Raw genomic sequence first — 21,266 nt, 5'->3', positions numbered from 1 at the left:
GATGACCATATGTGAGTGGGTTTGTTTATGGATTCTACTCTCTTCCATTTTAATATTTTAAAAAATCAGCCGGGTGCAGTGGCTCATGCCTGTAATTCCAGCAATTTGGGAGGCCGAGTCAGGTGGATCACTTGAGGTCAAGAGTTCGAGACCAGCCTGGCCAACATGGCAAAACCCCATCTATACTAAAAACACAAAAATCAGCCAGGCGTGGTGGCATGCGCCTGTAGTCCCAGCTACTCAGGAGGCTGAGGCACCAGAATTTCTTGAACCTGGGAGGTGGAGGTTGCAGTGAGCCAAGATCATGCCACTGCATTCCAGCCTGGGCCACAGAGCGAGACTCTGTCACAAAAAAAATAAAATAAATAAATTAAAAAGAAGAGAGACCTTTTGTACACACCGTTGGTCTCAATTCCTAAGAATCAGTTTAGCAGTTATTATTTTAAATGTACATCGTAACTGTAAAAATGTTTCATATTCTCAGCCACTTGCTGTTCAGGGAGTCAGAAGGTAGTGAGAACGTAAGTTCTGCAATCAAGTTGGGTTCAAGCTCTGGCTCCACTATTTACCATGAAGCTGGGCAAGATACTTTTGTAAGCGACAGTTTCCTCACCTCCTTCCTAGAACTGTTAAGGCAATTAAATGAGATTTAAATGAGATAATATGATATGTAAAGACATAGCACAGTGCCTGCCACAGAGTAAGGACTCAAAAGATCTGAGCTATCTTAATAATTGTTATTCTTTTTTTTTTTTAGATGGAGTGTTGCTCCATCTCAAAAGTGGAATTGAAGTGAAGGGATACTGTTAAACCTTCAAAATCAGAAATTTATAAGAATGCTCTGAGAGTCATGAAGAGACTAGAAAAAAAATTTTCTTCTTCATAAAGATGGAAAATCTTTCCAGATGACAGTTTGTGGGAGGCTGGATCTCAGGCAGTTTCTGCCCAGAATTCCCTGACCTAATCCTTCTCCTTAGAACCTCTCTTGGCTCTCTTGCTATCTGAACACATGGCTCTTTCCATGGCCCTCATATAATGGTAGAAAGTCCTCTGTATCAGCATGGTTATAACCAAATGCTCCCTATGTCCTGAGATGGAACCTCTTGCACATCCCTATGTCCCAGATGTTCCCTGTGTTCCCTATGTCCCATTCACCCTATGTAGTCAAGTATCCACAATCATTGAAGAGCTGTCATCATTGGGTAGAGAACCCCATGTTGATGACTCCCAAGCTGAAGCCTACATTACAATAAGATGACAAGTATGTACCAGCTGGTATGGTTTGGCTGTGTCCCCACCCAAATCTCATCTTGAACTGTAGCTCCCACAAATCCCCACATGTCACTAGAGGGACCTGGTGGGAGGTAACTGAATCATGAGGGTGGGTCTTTTCCATGCTATTCTCGTGACAGTGAATAAGTCTCACAAGATCTGATGGCTTTATAAAGGGCAGTTATCCTGAACGCGGTCTCTTGCCTGCCACCATGTGAGAGGTGACTTTGCTCCTCCTTCGCCTTACGCCATGATTGTGAGGCCTCCCCAGCCATGTGGAAATGTGAGTCCATTAAACCTCTTTCCTTTATAAATTACCCAGTCTCAGGTATGTCCTTATAGCAGTGTGAGAACAGACTAATACACCAGCCACTAGCCTTTGCGTGTATTTACATACACAACTCCCGTCATGCTTACCAGGACCTTACGCGTTAGCTAAGATGTACTAGCTTTCTGGGGCTGCTATTACAAAGTATCGTAGACTGGGTGGCTTAAACAACAGAAACTGTCTCACAGTTCTGGAGACTAGAAATTCAAAGTCAAAGAGTCTGCAGAGTCAGTTCCTTCTGAGGGCTGTGGGGGAGAATCTGTTCCATTCCTCTCTGCTGCTCTCTGGTAGGCTCAGGCCTTTGTTTGTTTGGAGATGGTTCTCCTTGTGTCTTCATGCCATTTTCTACCTATGTGTGTCCATCTCTGTATCCAAATTTCCCTTTTTTTAAGGACACCTCATGTTAGGTTAGAGCCTACCCTCATGACCTCATCTTAACTTGATGGTCTGTTGAGGTGATCCAAATAAGGTCACAGTCACAGGTACTGGCGATTAGGACTTCAGTGTCTTTTGTGAGGACACCATTCAATGCATAACCACAAGAAAGGAAATTACCTGACAGTGGGGCAAGACGACTTCTCAAGAAAAGAAGGAAACACAACTGGTAGAACAACAAATGAAAAGAAAATGTGACTGGGCGCGATGGCTCACGCCTGTAATCACAGTACTTTGGGAGGCTGAGGTGGGTGAATCATGAGGTCAGTAGATCAAGACCAGCCTGGCCAACATGGTGAAACACCGTCTCTACTAAAAATACAAAAATTAGCTGGGTGTGGTGGTGCGTGACTGTAATCCCAGCTACTCGGGAGGCTGAGACAGGAGAATGGCTTGAACCCAGGAGGCAGAGATTGCAGTGAACCGAGATCGCGACACTGCACTCCAGCCTGGCGACAGAGCTAGACTCCATCTCAAAAAAGACTCTGTCTCGAAAAAACAAAAAAAAGAAAATGTAAGAGAACAATCAGTAACCATGAGAGTGGATTTATACGATTATGTTTCTTGGGGAAATGGTATTCCCAAGAAACTCGGGGATTTCAGATTATTGTGTTCTCAAAACCCCTCAAGAATTCCTTTAAATTTTACTGCCAATCTCAGGCTTTATGACTAGGAATGGAGCCTCCTAAGTCCTTTCAATGTGCAGTTTTATTTTAATCATATGTATGTAAAATCAGTATGAAGTTTTTTTCTGTGAGATGGAGTCTCTGTCACCCAGGCTGGAGTGCAGTGGCATAATCTCGACTCACCGCAACGTCTACCTACTGGGTTCAAGTGATTCTCCTGCCTCAGCCTTCTGAGTAGCTGGGAGTACAGGCGTGCACCAGCATGCCTGGCTAACTTTTGTATTTTTAGTACAGATGGGGTTTCGCCATGTTGGGCAGGCTGGTCTTGAACTCCTGACCTCAGGTGATCCGCCCCTCCTTGGCCTCCCAAAGTGCTGGGATTACAGGCATGAGCCACCGCGCCTGGCCAAGTTTATCTACCTCAAGAAAAATCCCTCTTACTTCTGAAAAGCCTGGTTCCCTCCCTCTGGGGGATCCTCCTGGAACCCTTGGCATGCTATGGTCCACTTGTCTGCCACTGCTGCTGGCCCATGAGCTCCACAAAGGGAAGACTCATAGCCACCTTTCTCATGACTGTATCCCCAGGTCCTAGCATGGTGACTGGCACATAGTAGGAGCTCAGTAAATAATAGTGAAATGAATGAAATAAAACAATCCCCCTCACGCCCCTTCTTCTGTGTGTATTATGACATTGCCGTCAGGACAAAAAACCCAGAAATACCTGAGAAAAGTATAAAGCCTGAGAAAAATCTTGATAGAATTAAGCCTCTTATCCAAGGAGCATTCTGCCTTCCCACCTTTCCTAAAGCAACACTCCAAACTGTTCTGTATCTGGGTTTAATCAGCAGAAATCTGGCTAACTGGCTAGGTATAGTGGCTCATGCCTGTAATCCCAGCCCTTTGGGAGGCCGAGGTGGGAAGATCACTTGAGGCCAGGCGTTTAAGACCATCCTGGCCAGCATGGTAAAACCCGGTCCCTACCAAAAGATACAAAAAATGAGCCATGTGTGGTGGCATGTGCCTGTAATTCCACCTACTTGGGAGGCTGAAGCAGGAGAACCACTTGAACTTGGGAGGTGGAGGTTGCAGTGAGCCAAGATTGCGCCACTGCACTCCAGCCTGGGCAACAGCCAGACTCTGTCTCAAAAAAATAAAAATAAAAATGAAATCATCTAACTACAGGTTCCCAACTACAAGCTGACTGTAATTGAGTAAACTGGTATTAAAGATTCCTAGCGAAAAACTGTTCATTTTGTAACAGTATTCCAGGCTTCATTCTATCTCCAAATATGGAGAGGAAACACATGAAAATTGGTGAGTAAAATCTAGGTGAAATACAACTGACAATAGGAAAATATTCACTTGAATTTGCATGGTTTCCTGATGGTTAAAAATCAACCATTCTTTTTTAATTCCTTTAGTCCCTTTACACACATCTAGGTCACATCAATCAAATAAATGTTTTAAAGTGGCATAAAATCAAATCACTTTAATTAGGTATTTCTTTCATTTTATTTCTAATCCTTTTTTTCCTCATTCTCCAGCTAAGCAAAAACATGAACATTCTTAGCAAACAGGTTTTCAAACAGGCTTTTAGAGCAGAAATAATTTGTACCAAGCAACATTTTGAAAGAATGATGAGTTTTCATTATTGTTTTCATTCTGACTGAACTAACTACATTAACCTGTTGGCAAATTAATTGAACGATCATATAATTGTTTTCTGACTTCATTTCTAAAGCATGTCTTGTTAAGCTAAGCTAATCTTTATCGCCTTTGAAACCATGGATTCTTTTTCAAGAAGTCTTCCATAGCTGACTCTTTCTTATCTCTTTTAGTAGTCTAGGGCAATGGTCTGTAAACTCATGCCTGCTGCCTGTGTTTGTAAATGAAGTCTGTTGAAAGCAGCCATGTCCATTTATTTATGTATTGTCTATGGCTGCTTTTGTGCTGTAATCTCAGACTTGAGTAGTTGCAGCAGAGACCATTTGGCTCACAAAGACTCAAATATTTACTATTGTGCCCTTTACAGAAAAAGTATGCTTTAGGCTAATCACACAAAGCATTCAAATCTTGTATCTCTTAGCTTTTTCGTCTATAAACATCTTATTCATTGGTTTCATCTGTGTACCATTTCCTTGAGTTTGTTAGAAAGTTCCCTAAGGGTTAGATTGTCTTTTTATTTTCTTTTTTAAACCAAGAATAAAGTATTTCAGGTTAACTGAGCATAATAATTTTATTTCACTGAGTCTCAATAAATGTCCATTCATGCCAATACCACTGCTACTGCGTAGAAGCTACGGTGGATTACATCAGTGGCTGAATTTATCACCCCTCCTTATATCCATGCCCTTTGCCATGTAACTTTGAATGCCCTCTCACTCTGAGACTGGGAATTGATGATGTGACTCATCTGGCTTATAGAATAAAGAAGTGACAGCGAGCCAGTTATGAACTTAGCCCTCAAAAGGTCACGCATATTTCTACATGCTCTCTTGCCTTTCTGTGTCAGCATGATGACAAAGAAAGAAAGAAAGAAGGAAAGAAGGAAAGAAAGAAAGAGAAAGAAAGCAGCATGACACCAACCCTATGTCTCATCAAACTTAAAATCTTACTATCTGGCTCTTTACAGAAAAAGTGTGCTGCCTGCTCTTCTGAGGGCTTGCCAGACACCTATTGTTTACTATTAATTTTCTCCCCACCAAACAGGCCAAATTAGAAATATCTTAAACCCTGCCGGGAGTGGTGGCTCACGTCTGTAATCCCAGCACTCTGGGAGGCCTAGGCGGGTGGATCACCTGAGGTCGGGAGTTCGAGACTAGCCTGACCAACATGGAGAAACCTTGTCTCTACTAAAAATTACAAAATTAGCCAGGCATGGTGGCGTGTGCCTGTGGTCCCAGCTACTCAGGAGGCTGAGGCAGGAGAATTGCTTGAACCCTGGAGGTAGAGGTTGCAGTGAGCCGAGATCGTGCCATTGCACTCCAGCCTGGGCAACAAGAACAAAACTCCATCTCGGAAAAAAAAAAAAAAAAGAAATATCTTAAACCTTTTAATAAATTGCATGTTTATTCAACCATGAAATATAAAAATGCAAAATGTCTCATTGGGAAATGCCACATTCTGGAACAGAAATGCCCCAGTTTTTGTCATCCTAAGAAATCAGGCCAGAAAAACTCTGTACTCCTTGGCTCTCTCATTCCTTTGTCTCCCATTCATGCGAGAAGACACTATCTGCCTTTTTAAACTAGGAATATGGATTACTTTGATGAAAATAAAATAGATAAATAAAACAGCTAATAGTTGTTATCCCCTAAGTTTGGGCAGCGGTCAAAGGGAGCTTTTGCCTCTCATGTAGTGTTTGAATTTTTTACAGTGAAAGCCTATTCTTGTATGATTTTTATAATCAAAAATAAGCAAAACACACAGACATAAAACTAAAATAAAATTACCAAACTAGAATCAAGGCCTTGGATTCATAGCACTATTCAATGATATAAATAATTTGCAAGAATCTGAATCTCCCAGATGAAACTCTAATTGCCAATTATATAACCCATTCATTATTATGCGGGAGGCACTATGCCATGAGTCTTATAGATATTCTCACTTCATCCTCACGATCTTTTAAAGCAGACAGTATTGTTATCTCTATTTTACGGGTGTGGAAACTGAGGCTTAGAGAAGTTGAGAAATTTGGCCAAGGTTACGCAGCTAGTAGGTATCCAAGCTGCCACCTGACCAAATCTCTCTGCTTCTAGAGCTCAAGCACTTCACCAGTGCATCATGCTCAAAGGAGCATGCTTTCCTTCTACAAGTCCATAATTATGCGTTTATATTTGTCAAAATCACTTTGAAATTTACCAAAGAACAATCATGTTAGCAAGGGGAAAATAAATCCCCAATCCTCTGTGGCTCTGGCAGTGTGGAAGGGGCAGAAACGGTTTCTGAGGACAAGAGGCACCCTTCCTTCATACTGGACCATGGTGAGAAGTGACCCGTGCTCAGATCTGCCCCTTGTAACCAGCGAGGTCATCTATATCCCGAAGGATCCCCTGGGCCTTCCCTAGCCGGCGTTCTAACATCTTTAGATGATGACATCCTCTCACATCATTTATCCCAACACTTGCATTCTCCACTCTTGCTCAGGTAATTACATAATGTCTCATGTTGATTAGTTGCCCATATATGCCAGTGGACCTTCCAGGATTATCATTCTAAATAACAGATTTATTCCGAACAGTCCCTAGCATGGTGCCTGCCACCTGTTGAAAAGTGCTTGTTAATTGATTACAGCAGAATGTTACTTAACGGCTCTAATGCCAAGTATAGGGATGGCTCCATGACTCATCAGCAGACCCTCCCTGATGAGGCTACCAATTAGAGACAGACTATTACAGTAAGAGTCACTCTAAATGTAAAAAAATAAAGATGTGGGTGGGGCCAAGAGCCACAATCAGTGAAGTGGCTGATTAATCCATGAATCTGCAGGTACATTTAGCTATTCATACAACCAGCATTACCTTATATATGGAAAATGGGGCTACCAGACCACTTTAGCCATTTTATATATTTTTTTGTTTTAATTTTTATATTGAGAGAGAGAGTTTCGCTCTTTTTGCCCAGGCTTGAGTGCAGTGGCGCGATCTCGGCTCAACGCAACCTCCGCCTCCCGGGTTCAAGTGATTCTCCTGCCTCAGCCTCCTGAGTAGCTGGGATTCCAGACGTGTGCCACCATGCCTGGCTAATTTTGTATTTTTAGTAGATGAGGTTTCACCATGTTGGCCAGGCTAGTCTCGAACTCCTGACCTCAAGTGATCTGCCTGCCTCGGGCTCCCAAAGTGCTGGGATTATAGGCGTGAGCCATCACGCCTGGCCTAAACCATTTAAAAATAGTCACCAGGGATGTGCTTCCCACAAAATAATGCCACCCCATTAACATGCTGGCATTTTCCCAAGAGCACTGTGTATACTACATCCCCTTCTAACTCTCTACGCCACTTCAATTCACATGACAGCAGGACATACGTTTCCCAGGCAAAATATTATAAAGAAGACTAATACCAGGCTTGGGGAGTTTCTGTTCCAGCAAGATATTCAAGGTACCCTGGTGTGGTCACAAGCCTAGGGAGCCTATGACTCAGACAGAAGCTCCCAAGACTCATTCTGTTGCTAACTGTTTTATGGAAATCCAGTGCCCAATTCTCCCAGCATGCTGCCTGCTCCCACTCCTTGGGCACGTTCGTGGCAATGTCATGCTCTGATTGACCCACTGTTAACCAACTGTGGCAGCGCTCATTTGCAGTGGCAGCTGTGACTGCCTTTGGAAGCAGGAAAACCGGTCTGGCATTTCCATTCTCTCATATGAAACCTAAAAGTAGTGCTAATCAGCAAGATGCATTTTCCCTCTTTTTGGAAATGAATGACATTTAGTGATAAGTCTTGTAAAATCCCAATATTCTGAATTGCTATCCTGGCTACCACCCCAACATTTAAAACTATGTTAACGATGGAGACATACATGTCAGCAGTCAGATTTTAATATAAAATTAATGGCTGAATATCTCAAAGGCCTAAATTACTATTAATTGTATGCAAACACTAGCTCTAAGTATATCCTTTAGAGTAGAAGGTTGTAAGTCACTGTATCAAAGTCTTAAATCAACAGCCACCTAACTAGCTAATGCTTTCAAGGTGTGCCAGGAGAGAAAGGACAGGATGATCTTCTCTTACTAAAGTGAGATGGATGAACAGCTGCAAGCTTTGCTGTTGTTTTAAAACATCAGGGAACCAGCTACTGAGAATAATAAATACAATGTAAGCAGGGTCAGACTTATTTATTACATATCCTTTCAAATTATCCTTTTGTTTAAAAAAAGTTAATTAAAATTATTGCCCATATTCCCTACAGAGAGTACATTTAAAACAATGCAGAGTAGCAAAACCCCTTATGTTCCAAACATAAGGTGTGCCTGTTTTTAAGTCTTGGAATAATTCGCCAACTTCCAATTTAATTATGACTGAGCTTCAAGTCAACTGTTGAGTGTTCTAGAGATACGGTTTCTGTAGATTCCAGCTGGTAGCAAGTGGAAAGACTCCAAATACCTTAAAAATATGCCACGGAGTAGAAGGGAGGAGAGTAGTTAAAAAACAAGGAAGAGAAAGAAAGTTGTTCTTTCTGGCTTGACCACTAAAAATATAATTAGATGTATCACTTACTCTGTTTACTTACAGTCTCTCTGCATGTAAGATTTCTTCCAAAACCTGCCCTATCTTTCTGGAAATCCAAACTAAAATCCACTCTTTGTACAGTACAAGAAAAACAGAGGACTTTAAATTCATTTAAATAAAGACATCTAGACATCTTGAGATATCCTAATTTTATCACTAGGACCCCATTCAGTTGGAAAAGACATAGCATCACAGTTTTCCACTCTAAATATATCAGGAATACACGAATGCATTCTAATTAATATGCATAGTGTCCTTATTAAAATTCAAATTCTGTATTTGAGGAAAGTCCAGAATGTCAAACAGTCTTGTGTAAACCTGAGGTGACGTTATCCTTTAGAAAGAACAGGAGAGGGCTGTTCTTGGCTGACCACCCATGTGGGGCCATCGTCAACTTTAAGTTTTACTATTCTAATGTTTGTCAACTTTCATCTTTCCAGTAAACGTCTAAGGCAGGCCAGTGAGGAATAGGAAACCACATTACTGGACTTTTAAATCAGCATAGTCTTTCAAAATCGTGCTCATTTACAGGAGAAAACTGTGTGGCATAAAAAGCCACCATGAATTATTCATCAGTTACAGCGTGTGCCAAACTTGGATTCCTTTGTACCTCTTAACAAGTGTATACATGTGAAGTGTAGCAGACCCAGCTCCCCAGTCCTACCAGTCCTGGGTACAAAGGCAAACCCAAGCTCACCGGAGGTCCTGCGAAACAGAGAAGAGTGGCGAGATCGGAAATAAAGGAGGGAGGGGGCCCAGCCTATCTGCCTTATCTGGAATTACCCACGAGTCTACTCTCCAGGAACCAAAATAAGTTACACTCTCTTATCTTAAGGGGTCCAGTATCAAAGGAATCAGCAACCGATCGCCACAGTCCCTAGGTTTCAACGGAGCAGCCTGTGAGACTGTGTGGGGCCACCCTCTGCAGCTCTGTTGGACGTGGTGAGCAGGACCAGCTGGAGCACTCCTGAAGCCAGCCAGCCTCACCACGGAACAAACTCTCCCATCAAACACAACTGTAGGGAAAGCATCCTAGAGATGGCATCCAAACTCAAACAAAATGCCCAGAAATAGGATCACAGGTGTTTGCCCCACAGTCACTGAAGATGCCTTTTAATGTTCCCAAAGGACCAACCTACTGTTGGTTGAGTTGAGCTGGGCTACTGCTACAAAAGAGTCATGTCGATTTTAACATCCTATTATATTAAGAATATCTGTAAATATGTTGACAAAGAAGTTGTGCATTTTATACAGATATATACTATCACAGAACTAGATTGTCGTTTATGATAATAAGTGTAAAACAATTTTATCAAATGGAAAAGCCCTGCATCTTTCCTCATCTTTAAAGACACGGTCGACCCCAGACAGAATATATGCTGAGTTTACCAAATGGACGGTCTAACCTTTGTAGTCTCCGATGGTGTGATGAGGGTCCATGAGCTCAGTCATTTCCAAGGTCATTAACATGCACAAAGCTCCAGGGTTTCAGCTTTTCTTCACTAGGCATCTGGCACACAGAAAGGCTGCAACACTCCTCAAAGGAGAGGCTGGGGCCCTGGCTCTCCTCCCAGGAGTCTGTGGGCTGAACTGGACCCGAGGGAGGGGTGTGCCACCGGTGGGTGTGTCACAGCCAGCACAGGAAGAATGAGGAGTTTCCTGAGTGAGTCTGGCACCTTCCTCATGTACAGATTCTGCATCCCCTTCTTCTCTCAACCCTGCTCCCACTACTTCTAAAGAGACCCCTTGCAAAAGCACATCAGCTCACTGACGCCACACCCACTGAAAACTCTCGTTTCTGGGAAGCCACTATTAGAACACGCCAAGAATGTTTCTAGGATTTTCCTGCACTCTGCACAATCCAGAATCCAGATTTTGATCACTATCATTTCACAATAACTGAAACGCATGAAATAAAGAAAGAAAAGGATCGATTATTCCCAAGCCTTCTGCCTCCTCTTTTTCCGTAATGAATTACTATCTCATCCAGATGGGCTTTTAATTATTTTCTTCAGTACTAGAATTTTAAAAAAATACTATAACTTGGAGATGCTTCTTTTACTAACAGCCTGATTATTCATTATGGCTTTGGAAACAGTTCCCTGACAAACTCCTGGTATGAGACGAGCCGTGGACTTTGAGCCTTTTTCTATTAGGTATACACGCTGTCTGAAAACAATGACCTCATCCAGAAAGACTCAGGAAAGAGGCATTTTTTTCCTTTCGTCAGTAATGCCCTGATGTTGGGCTGGATTATCCACCACCCACAATCCAACTTTTCTTCCAGTTATTTTTGAACACCAGGAATTTTGCATATTGGAAAAGTTATGAAGACAGTTTAAATGGAAAAAGACCCTTAGGACAAATGTCCCTGGCATCAGATACACACATTGGCTAAGAAATAGGAGAAAACTGGCATAATTGCTTTAAATGTGAGGGTAAAACATTTAATTCCTCCAATAAAGATGTAACCAGCAGCACTCATTGTGAGATATTAATTTAATGTAAGGCCTATAATCAATCCACTGAAAAACAAGACTATTTGAAACACATTGGCCAAATACAAAGTTTGATTAATTGAAGAGTCCCGGCTTACTCTCTTCCCCAGCTAAGTGGCTTTTTTGTTTTGTTTTGAAATGACTCGGGTAGACAGCCATCCTCATGGGTCACCCTATGTGCCCTTCCACTGGTCCAGGCTACCGCCTGGAACTTGGTGCCTCTGATAACGTCCTCCTGACTTGGCTGTAGCACCAGGCGCCAGATAAAGAATCACAACTGGATTGCTCGTTGATAAAATGCTTGCCATTTGCAGAGCTGTCATGTGTCAGCTGCTGCCAAAGGCCAGTCGCATCAACTGAAATCTTCTGATTACACCTAATGCCTTACATTCTCATGATAGTGATTCCATATTTTAGCCTAATGTGTTTTTTGTTAGTGTCTTGGGATTTTTACCATAAGGATGGAAGTCTTTCATCCTTGCATTCTTTATTCTTGTTAGCCTTCATTTAAAATATAATGGAGGCTAGTTTTTCCTACTCCTTTAAATCTCGAAGTATTATTCCTACCTGATATTAAATGAGAGAAGAAACCAAGTGCAGAGCTACAGCTATTTTCAGGGGCTAAAATAGGGTTCTAGTTTAAAAATAACCTGCATTGCATTGGTTCCTTGCCTTTTACAAGGCAGGACAGGGGCAAAGTGGGGGAGTAGGCAATCCAATATTGAAACTTTGATTTTTTTGAATGTTAAGCAATAAAGTGATTCTTTCCTAATCATAGTCCTCCAAATTTGACTTGTGTTAGTTGAACCACAGATAATTTGGTTGATGATTTATTACAGTCAAGAAACTGGCCAGGTGTGGTGACTCATGCCTGTAATCCCAGCACTTTGGGAGGCCGAGATGGGAGGATAGTTTGAGCTCTGGAATTTCAGACCAGCCTGGGAAGTATTGCAGGACCTTGTCTCTACTAAAAATTAAAAAAAAATTAGGCAGGCATGGTGGCCTGCACCTAGAGTCCTAGCTACGCAGGAGGCTGAGGCAGGAGGATTGCTTGAGCCCAGAAGACTGGGGCTGCAGTGAGCCACGATCACACCACTGCACACCATCCTGGGTGACAGGGTGAGACCCTGTCTCAAAAAAAAAACAAAAACAAAAGAGATGAACCCAACTGCTTAGAAATTTGTTTAAAATGCACAATTTTCTTTCTCTCTTCCTTCCTCTTTTCCTTTCTCCCTTCCTTCTCTCTTTCTCTCTCTTTGTTTCTTTCTTTTTGAGATAGGGCCTCACTCTGTCACCTAGGCTGTATTGCATTGGCACAATCACAGCTCACTGCAGCTTTGACCTCCTAGGTTCAAGTAATTCTCCTGCTTCAGCCTCCCAAGTAGCTGGGACTACAGGCATGTGCCACCACGCCCGGCTATTTTTTTTTTTTTAATAGAGACAGAGTCTCCCTATATTGCCCAGGCTGGTCTCAAACTCCCAGACTCAAATCATCCTCTTGCCTCAGCCTCCCAAAGGGCTGCGATTACAGGCATGAGCCACAGTGCCCGGCCTCACACAACCACTTTCTAATTAAATAGCAATGGAGCTTATACCATGTCATTTTGAAATCAGAGACACGGTTGTGTGTTCCTTACCTTATCTGATTCAGTCATCTTAGAAACACAGAGCAGAAATCTTTCCCAACCATGCTTCTAGAACCCTTCACAGGAAAGTGACTGTCACTTAGCAAAACAAATACAAACGCTTAAAATTGCATCTTCACCTGTATTTGGGAAATGCTTAATTAAATATTGTTAAACAGTTTTCTTAACCATGGACTTACTATGTATTAATATGCAAGTGTGCCTGTAACTAAGAGATAAATAAGATAAGAAGCATTTCCTGAATTTATTCAACCAGAGAACCCCCAACCCAGTACAACTATGAACTTTTCACAAAACAGAGCTTGGAAAACATTTCTCTGAGGAAGGAGAGGGCTGGAAAGGGTTTTAGGGATAATTTCCATCACAGTTTCAAAGATAAGAAGTTTCAAAGCCAAAAGAATTTAGGGACTTGCCCAAGGCCAGCACAGGATATATAAGGAGAACAATTCTCTTCTGCCTTGCAACATTCTGAATGGCTGCAATAGGCCAACATGCTTGGCCCTGTTTGCAATTAAGGTATGACTGATAGTGATGCTATCATCCCCTGGTAACACAGATGCTGCTGTGCTCTGAGGCAAACAGCATACCTTACAACAGATTATGTTAAAAGACCTGGCCTAGGTCTGCTTTGCAATTACAGAATAGGAGACAAAGCTTACCACCATGTAATTTATGACAGGGCTGAGAGTGAAAAATAGCAGATATCAGTAACAAAACATTCAGAGGGCCTTGGCCTCATCTTTTAAGCTAAGCAGAAGAGACAGAAACTTGAAGCAAATTGAATTCCACATGAAAAATGATTCCTTTGGGAAAGATAAAAACTAAATTTCTTAAAAGGTCAGATTCAATAAGGAAGAAGAAACTTCTAGACTTTATCTAGAAAGGCACAGGAAAAAAGTAATGATTTGGCATTTTCCCTGAACTTGTCCTCCAATTATATTCAATTATAAGCCCAAATCACTGGTCCCAACCCAAGCTCAGCTATACGACTTTGTTGGAGATCAGTTTCCAGAACTATTAGGCTGGGGCAAAAGTCATTGCGGTTTTTGCCATTGAAAGTAATGGCAAAAAACGCGGTGACTTTTGCCCCAACCTAATAAAAGGAGTGTGCAGTTCACCACACACTTAAACAGAAAGCTTAACCTAGAAATAGTCTTTATAGCCCACAACTACGTCCTCCGTGCTACTATTCATTCCAATTTCTGCTTATAATTTCCAGGTGGGTCCCATGAAATTATTTTTGTGACTGGAAATGAAACTTCATGAGCTTTTCTGTTATCAACCCCTATTACATAGGGTCCCTAAGTGCATTCTGCTTCTAATTATTCTTTTTATATGAAAAAACTCATGTAATCAAGAAACTTCTAGACTTTATCTAGAAAGGCACAGGAAAAAAGTAATGTTTGTCATTTTCCTTGAACTTGTACTCCAATGATATTCAATTATAAGCCCAAATCACGGGTCCTATAAACTTCATAAACTGCAAAGCTTCATAAACTGAAAAGAGAAAAAGAAAGAAAGAAAGAGAGAAAGAGAGAGAGAGAAAAAAAATGGCCTCATTATTGTTCATAGCTCACATTGACCGAGGGCTCACTCTCTGCAGGCATTGAACAAAGATTCCCTCATTGATTTCTTATAACCCTCTAGGACAGGGACCATCATCATCTCCATTTTAAAGATGAAGCAGTTAGAGAAAAGGTGAGAAGTTAAAGAAATTGCCCAAAGTCACTCCGCTAACAAGGAGTACAGTTGGGATTTGGACATAAGCAGCTAGAATCGGAGACTGTGCCCAGGATGCTAAAACTATTCTCAAGAATATTAAAACAGCTCAGGATGAATCAGTAATCAGAGAAGATGCCAAAGCCATTTTCATGCCTGAAGAAATGGTAGAGTGATATAAAAGACAAGTTCAGCAGTCCAAAAATTTAGCGTATACCCAAAGGCTGTTTATGCTTTTTCCAAAAAGTCTGAATACTCAAAGACTGTATGTGTGCAGGGAGGGGTTCTTATTACTGATGTCAGAAGAATCCTTTTTCTGAGTCACATTCTGCTTTCAAGAGATTTTCCTGAATTAATCTCTTTCACAAAGACGGCTGATGGGTAGTCCCTGTCTCTACGGAGGCTGCAGAGAGGGAGGCCATCGTAGCAGGCTGCTTCTCTCACCTCATGGCTACTGTACAGGGCAGTTTATCAAGTTCAGGCAGGAGCTGCCATCCAGCATGTGCCAGACCAGGAAGAGGCAGAAGACCCAGCTTCTTGTCCTGGTCCTATCATCAGCTCACCAATGATCCTAGGCAAATCACCTGTCTTCCAAATCTGTAAAATGGGCCAATAATACCCGTCCTATCTACTTTAGAATCAATGAGGATGACAGAGTTCACCCACTGTTTTTGTTTTTTGTATTTTGGGGTTTTTTTTGACAGAGTCTTACTTTGTTGCCCAGGCTGGAGTGCAGTGGCTCGATCTTGGCTCACTGCAGCCTCCGCCTCCCGTGTTCAAGCCTTTCTCATGCCTCAGCCTCCCGAGTAGCTGGGATTACAGGTGTGCACCACCAATCCCAGCTAATTTTTGTATTTTTAGTAGAGACAAGGTTTCACCATGTTAGCCAGGCTGGTCTTGAACTCCTGGTCTCAAGTGATCCACCCATCTTGGCCTCCCAAAGTGCTGGGATTATAGGTATGAGCCACCGCGCCTGGCTGCACTTTTTCTGTTAATTCTTTTTCTTTTCCTTTCCTTGCCTGCTTCCTTCCCAATTCTTTTTTTTTCCTCTTTATGATCAGTATCTTTCAAAAAAAGATTTGAGATGAAATTTCTAGCACACAGAAAACTGGACTCTCTACATTCAACAATAAGCTGGACAGGGAAGAGTAGTGAGTACATGGGAATCCATTTCCTGACTTGATGCTTATCCTAATCACTGCTTGATGCTGCCCCTTAGCATCTGCCACCACCACCCCAAAATGGGGCTAACTTTTTATAGTTATTTAGTTTTAATTTCATAATCATAAACTTAACTCAACTCTTCAATTCAGTTAGGCATAGGGAACAAGGAAAACATGGAACCCAAAGGGAACTGCAGCAAGAGCACAAAGATTCTAGGATACTGCGAGCAAATGGGGTGGAGGGTGCTCTCCTGAGCTACAAAAGGAATGGTCTGGTGGTTCAGATAAAACACAAGTCAAACTTATTCAAGTTGTCCAGTCAGCAATGGTGATTTTCTTGCTGGCCTTACCATTCCTGGACCCAAAGCGCCCCGTAGCCTCCACAATATTTATGCCTTCTTTCATCTTGCCAAAGACCACATGCTTGCCATCCAACCACTCATTCTTGGCAGTGCAGATGAAAAACTGGGAACCGTTTGTGTTGGGTCCAGCATTTGCCATGGACAAGATGCCAGGACCTGTATGCTTTAGGATGAAGTTCTCATCATCAAATTTCTCCCCATAGATGGACTTGCCACCAGTGCCATTATGGTGTGTGAAGTCACCACCCTGACACATAAACCCTGGAATAATTCCGTGAAAGCAGGAGCCCTTACAACCAAATCCTTTCTCTCCCATGCCCAGAACACGAAGGTTTTCTGCTGTGTTTGGAAGCTTGTCTGCAAACAGCTCAAAGGAGACACAGCCCAAGGGCTCACCATTGACGGCAATGTTGAAGAACATCGTGGGACTGACCATGGCTGATACTACAGGGCTCCTGGTGGCGGCAGCGTCTGCAAAAGCCTATTTTTTTTTTTTTTTTTTTGAGATGGAGTCTTGCTCTGTCGCCCAAGCTGGAGTGCAGTGGTGCAATCTCAGCTCCCTGTAACCTTCGCCTCCCAGGTTCAAGTGATTCTCCCACCTCAGCCTCCCAAGGAGCTAAGACTACAGGCATGCAACACTACACTCAGCTAATTTTTGTACTTTTAATAGAGACGGGGTTTCACCATGTTGGCCAGGCTGGTCTCGAACTCCTGACCTCAAGTGATCCTCCCGCCTTGGCCTCCCAAAGTGCTGCAATTACAGGTGCAAGCCACCTCGCCCAGCCCTGGCTAATATTTTTCAAATAGTTATTCTGACTATAGTAAACATTTCTGACATGCATCTTTCAATTGTTCCTTCTAACAACCTTAGGAGATAAGGACAATTATGAATCCCTCTTTAAAAGATGAGAAAACTAAGGCTAAAGACAGTAACTTTTTTCAGAGTCACATCTTGTATGCAGAAGAGCAGAGATTCGAACTCGGGTCTGTATGTCTTGATCTCTGTGCTATTATGAGACGTGATCAATGGCTCTGCCTCAACATTCTCACAGCTTCTTCTTGTAGCTCTGCTGAAAGAATATACGTGGATGCCAATTAATTAATATCAATGCTGCTATCTGCATGAATTTTTTCATATAAACGAATAACTAGAAGCGGAATGCACTTAGTGGTATACATAAAACAGTTTCTACATTTGCATACAGAGCTAAGAAGTTTACAGTGATGGACTTTCTGTGTCTCTCTCTTCTCCCTTTTATCCATTTCATTCTGCCTCTCACTCCCTCCCAGTCTGCTATGTTAGAGAGGATTAAAATGCATGCCGTATTCCCTGCAAAAACAACAGGCATTTCTCTTTGGTGACTCATTTGATGCAAATAAGTTGTAGGAATCAGGGGATTCCACTCGCGGTGCCTTTGAAAAAGTTGTAGTGATAAAGTCTAAAAGGAAACAAATTACTGCAGAACGAGGAGATTCTACGTTCTTTCATTGTAAACAGATGAAGCATTGGGTTAAATCATAATGACTTGCTATAGTGTGGATTTTTTATAACTTCCACATTCATTACCATTTTCATTTGGCACATGAGTGATACATGACCACAGCAATTGCAAAATATTCCACACATAGCTTCACCCCCAGAGAATGAAAGAGGATCTTTATTGACTGTGCTATACCCAGAAGGCTACATTCAATACAGATTTTTGTTGTTGTGAAAGGGTAGGAAAACAGAATAAACACCTAGAAGACACATACCTGCCCAAGAAATGTTACTACATCATTGTCTCTCTCCTGCACTGTTCACTCAGTGTGTATTACGTCTACGCTGTTCCACCACCTTCTCCGTGGAAGCTTCATTCAAAGTCAGTGGGAAGAGAAAATATGCCATATTCTACTGAGAATAAGAATGCTACTCCAGATCATTGACTTCAATTCAGCTCTCCAGTTTAATTTGGGAGACTTCAAATTTATTTAACATTCTGTATTACCCTCTCTAGTTAACAATTCTGCTGAGAGTAAAACATTCATACCTAGTCTCCAATGAAAGTAAGCATTTTATTGATAGTCTCAAGTGAACTAATTATTCCAAAGACTTTCAAAGATTTTTGAAGACTTTCAAAAAGACTTTCAAAGATTTCAAAGATTTCTGAAACTCTTCGTGTCTTGTCTCTGCCTCCTTTCAACTTTTGTCTCTTCCAAGATTATTGCTTCAGCAAAGATGGGCTTGTCTGCTCAATACGCATCACAACATTATAGAGCTTGTCAAAAACAAACAAACAAACAAAACCTTTCTACTTTGTCCCTTGCAATGATCTTCCATATTTCCCCAAAAAACCTTACCCCCATCATCCCCAAAACAAGAAACTTTCAGTCACAAAAGTCTAAATTCAAAAGGATAAAGTCTTTTTAATAATAGAGTAAAAAAACGGGTCAGGCGCGGTGGCTCATGGCTGTAATCCCAGCACTTTGGGAGGCCAAGGCGGGCAGATCACAAGGTCAGGAGTTTGAGACCAGCCTGGTCAATATGGTGAAACCTCGTCTCTACTAAAAATAAAAAAATTAGCCGGGCGTGGTGGGGGTGCCTGTAGTCCCAGCTATTCGGGAAGCTGAGGCAGGAGAATTGCTTGAACCTGGGAGACGGAGATTGCAGTGAGCTGAGGTGGTGCCACTGCATTCCTGCCTGGGCAACAGAGCAAGACTCCATCTCACACACACACACAAAATGCATTTAAACCTTGCAAAATAAATAAGTCAACACCAAGGACATCTTGCTGAATCATTTCAGGGTTTATAATAACCAGCCACTGGAGTTAAAAACAAAACTGCCTTTAGCAAATACTCCCCCCTAACAGTGGCTTTCTGAAACCCCATGTTTTATTCCTTTGAGTTCACAGGCACAGTGTGGAAGCTAAAGGGAGGCTTCCTATTATCTAGGCCAGCTGTTTTCTAGCGAACAGAAGGAGGAGGCTGTATTAGGATTGGTGAGGGATGCAGCGCGGGGAAGGCGGAGAGTTGGTTCTGGGTCCAACTTTCACCAAAGAAAATTCAGCTCTTATGCTTTATTTTCTGGGCTTCCAGGTGAGCCTTCATCTAAAGAAAGGGTTCCATAGCTAAAAATAAACACACACGTTGAAAAATCCCCATCCTACCCAATCCTTTCATGTTAGAAATGAGGAAAATGAAGGCCTGTGAGTGTAAGTGACTAGAGCAAGCGAGAGAATGAGTAGCCAAGGCAGGGGTGGACCAGCCACAGGCTCTGAGCAACGTGCTCCCATGCATGCACTCTCCCCAGATCGCCAAGCACACAGCCCCTACAGGACGTGTCCCTGTCATCCATCACAGGGTTCAGGTCTATCCCCTGCAGCTCTTCCTCGCACAGCCCACAGCCATATAAGTGCAATCTGGCAGGTAGGGTGTTGTTGCTGATATAATTTTAAGCGTTTCTTCTTTCTTTTTATTTCTTTTTTTTTTTTTCTTTCAGAAACAGGGTCTTGCTCTGTCACTTAGGCTGGAGTGCAGTGGCATGATCATAGCTCACTGTAACCTCGAACTCCCAGGCTCAAGTGATCCTCCCACCTCAGCCTCCCAAACAGCTAGGACACAGGCATATGCTACCATGACTGGCTGATTTAAAACAAAAAAAATTTTTTTTGTAGAGATTGGGTTCTTGCTGTGTTGCTGAGGCTGGTCTTGAGCTCCTGGCCTCAAGCCATCCTCCTGCCTCGCCCTCCCAAAGTGCTGGGATTACAGGCATGAGCCACCATGTCCAGTCTATTTTAGTCATTTTTTTTTTTTTTTTTTTTTTTTTTGAGATGGAGTCTCGCTCTGTCACCCAGGCTGGAGTGCAGTGGCGCAATCTCGGCTCACTGCAAGCTCTGCCTCTCGGGTTCATGCCATTCTCCTGCCTCAGCCTCTCCGAGTAGCTGGGACTACAGGCGCCCGCCACCACGCCTGGCTAATTTTTTGTATTTTTAGTAGAGACGGGGTTTCACCGCGGTCTCGATCTCCTGACCTCGTGATCCGCCCACCTCGGCCTCCCAAAGTGCTGGGATTACAAGCGTGAGCCACCGCGCCCGGCCTTTAATCATTTTTAAAGTACTAGACACAGAGGTCACAGGCAGAATAGTAGCAAAAGCCCTGCCTATGTAAGACGAAAAATAAAAATATTCTGAAGTTTTCAGAAGTCAGTACTCCAGAAGTAAATCAATAGAAAATAATATTCGGTTGATAAAAATTGAATTTATACTCAAATTGTGAAAGAAGCAGGTGGAAAGGATGTGAACACACCCTACAGGATCTGTCTGCTGGCTGTGACCCTCACTCTTACAGCCTTCACTCGAAAGATGGAAAACCACAGCTGAGCCGTGTGGGTTCTGGCCCGGGTGCCACTCTGAGAAAACATCACGGACTTCCTAGACTCTGCAGTCACCTGGGGTTGCATTCTGGATGAATGCCACAGTTGCTGGCTCCTGGAAGGGGGGCTCTACATTTTCTAAAATGTGACAAAAACCTAAAGAGGCATAACAACAACTGATAAGGGGGGTGTACTATGCCAGCTATCCCTGGGGATTCTCATTTACAAAAGGGCTCCTTTAAATAAACTCTTAAAATAGTCCTGGTTTACCACTCACTAGTTGGGTGATTTAGCAAGTTATTTTATTTTATCTATACGTGCCTCTGTATTCTCACCTGTAAGATGGGGATAATTATGATACCCACCTCATGAGATGTTGTGAAAATTTAAGGAAACAGTTCCTAATTCCTGACAAATATAAGTCATTGTTGTTACTATTCTTTAAACAAGAAAAAAAAAGACATTAAGTACTAAATAGAGAGGCCAGGGGAAAGTAGCAAGAGCTGGGGAATTTGACATGAAAAGTCAAAATGAAATGTTTCTGAAGCTTAATGTAAGTTGATAGACAATAGTAATTGGCTGATAAAAAGTGAAACTTACAGATTGGGATCATAGCTGGCTCTACCATCTTC

General features: G+C 42.3%; 2 protein-coding genes across 2 annotated transcripts in view; both read right to left on the bottom strand.

Moving 5' to 3' along the window:
* Nucleotides 1-21,266, bottom strand: part of ABLIM1 (actin binding LIM protein 1) — a 339,056-nt gene that overhangs the window by 243,672 nt on the left and 74,118 nt on the right. The gene's annotated exons all lie outside the window — the stretch shown is intronic.
* On the bottom strand, nucleotides 14,218-20,064 carry LOC116483274 (peptidyl-prolyl cis-trans isomerase A-like). The gene has a single exon (XM_058435993.1). The coding sequence runs from the start codon at nucleotides 16,714-16,716 to the stop codon at nucleotides 16,225-16,227; it is 492 nt and encodes a 163-aa protein (XP_058291976.1). The 5' UTR covers nucleotides 16,717-20,064; the 3' UTR covers nucleotides 14,218-16,224.

The sequence above is a fragment of the Hylobates moloch genome, unplaced genomic scaffold (assembly GCF_009828535.3).
Source record: "Hylobates moloch isolate HMO894 unplaced genomic scaffold, HMol_V3 SCAFFOLD_3, whole genome shotgun sequence".
In the NCBI taxonomy this organism is placed as follows: domain Eukaryota; kingdom Metazoa; phylum Chordata; class Mammalia; order Primates; family Hylobatidae; genus Hylobates; species Hylobates moloch.
This window is presented reverse-complemented; position numbering and strand designations above follow the sequence as displayed.

Coding starts and splice junctions, on each gene's coding strand:
- LOC116483274 (XM_058435993.1), bottom strand. CDS start 16,716: ATGGTCAGTCCCACGATGTTCTTCAACATTGCCGTCAATGGTGAGCCC.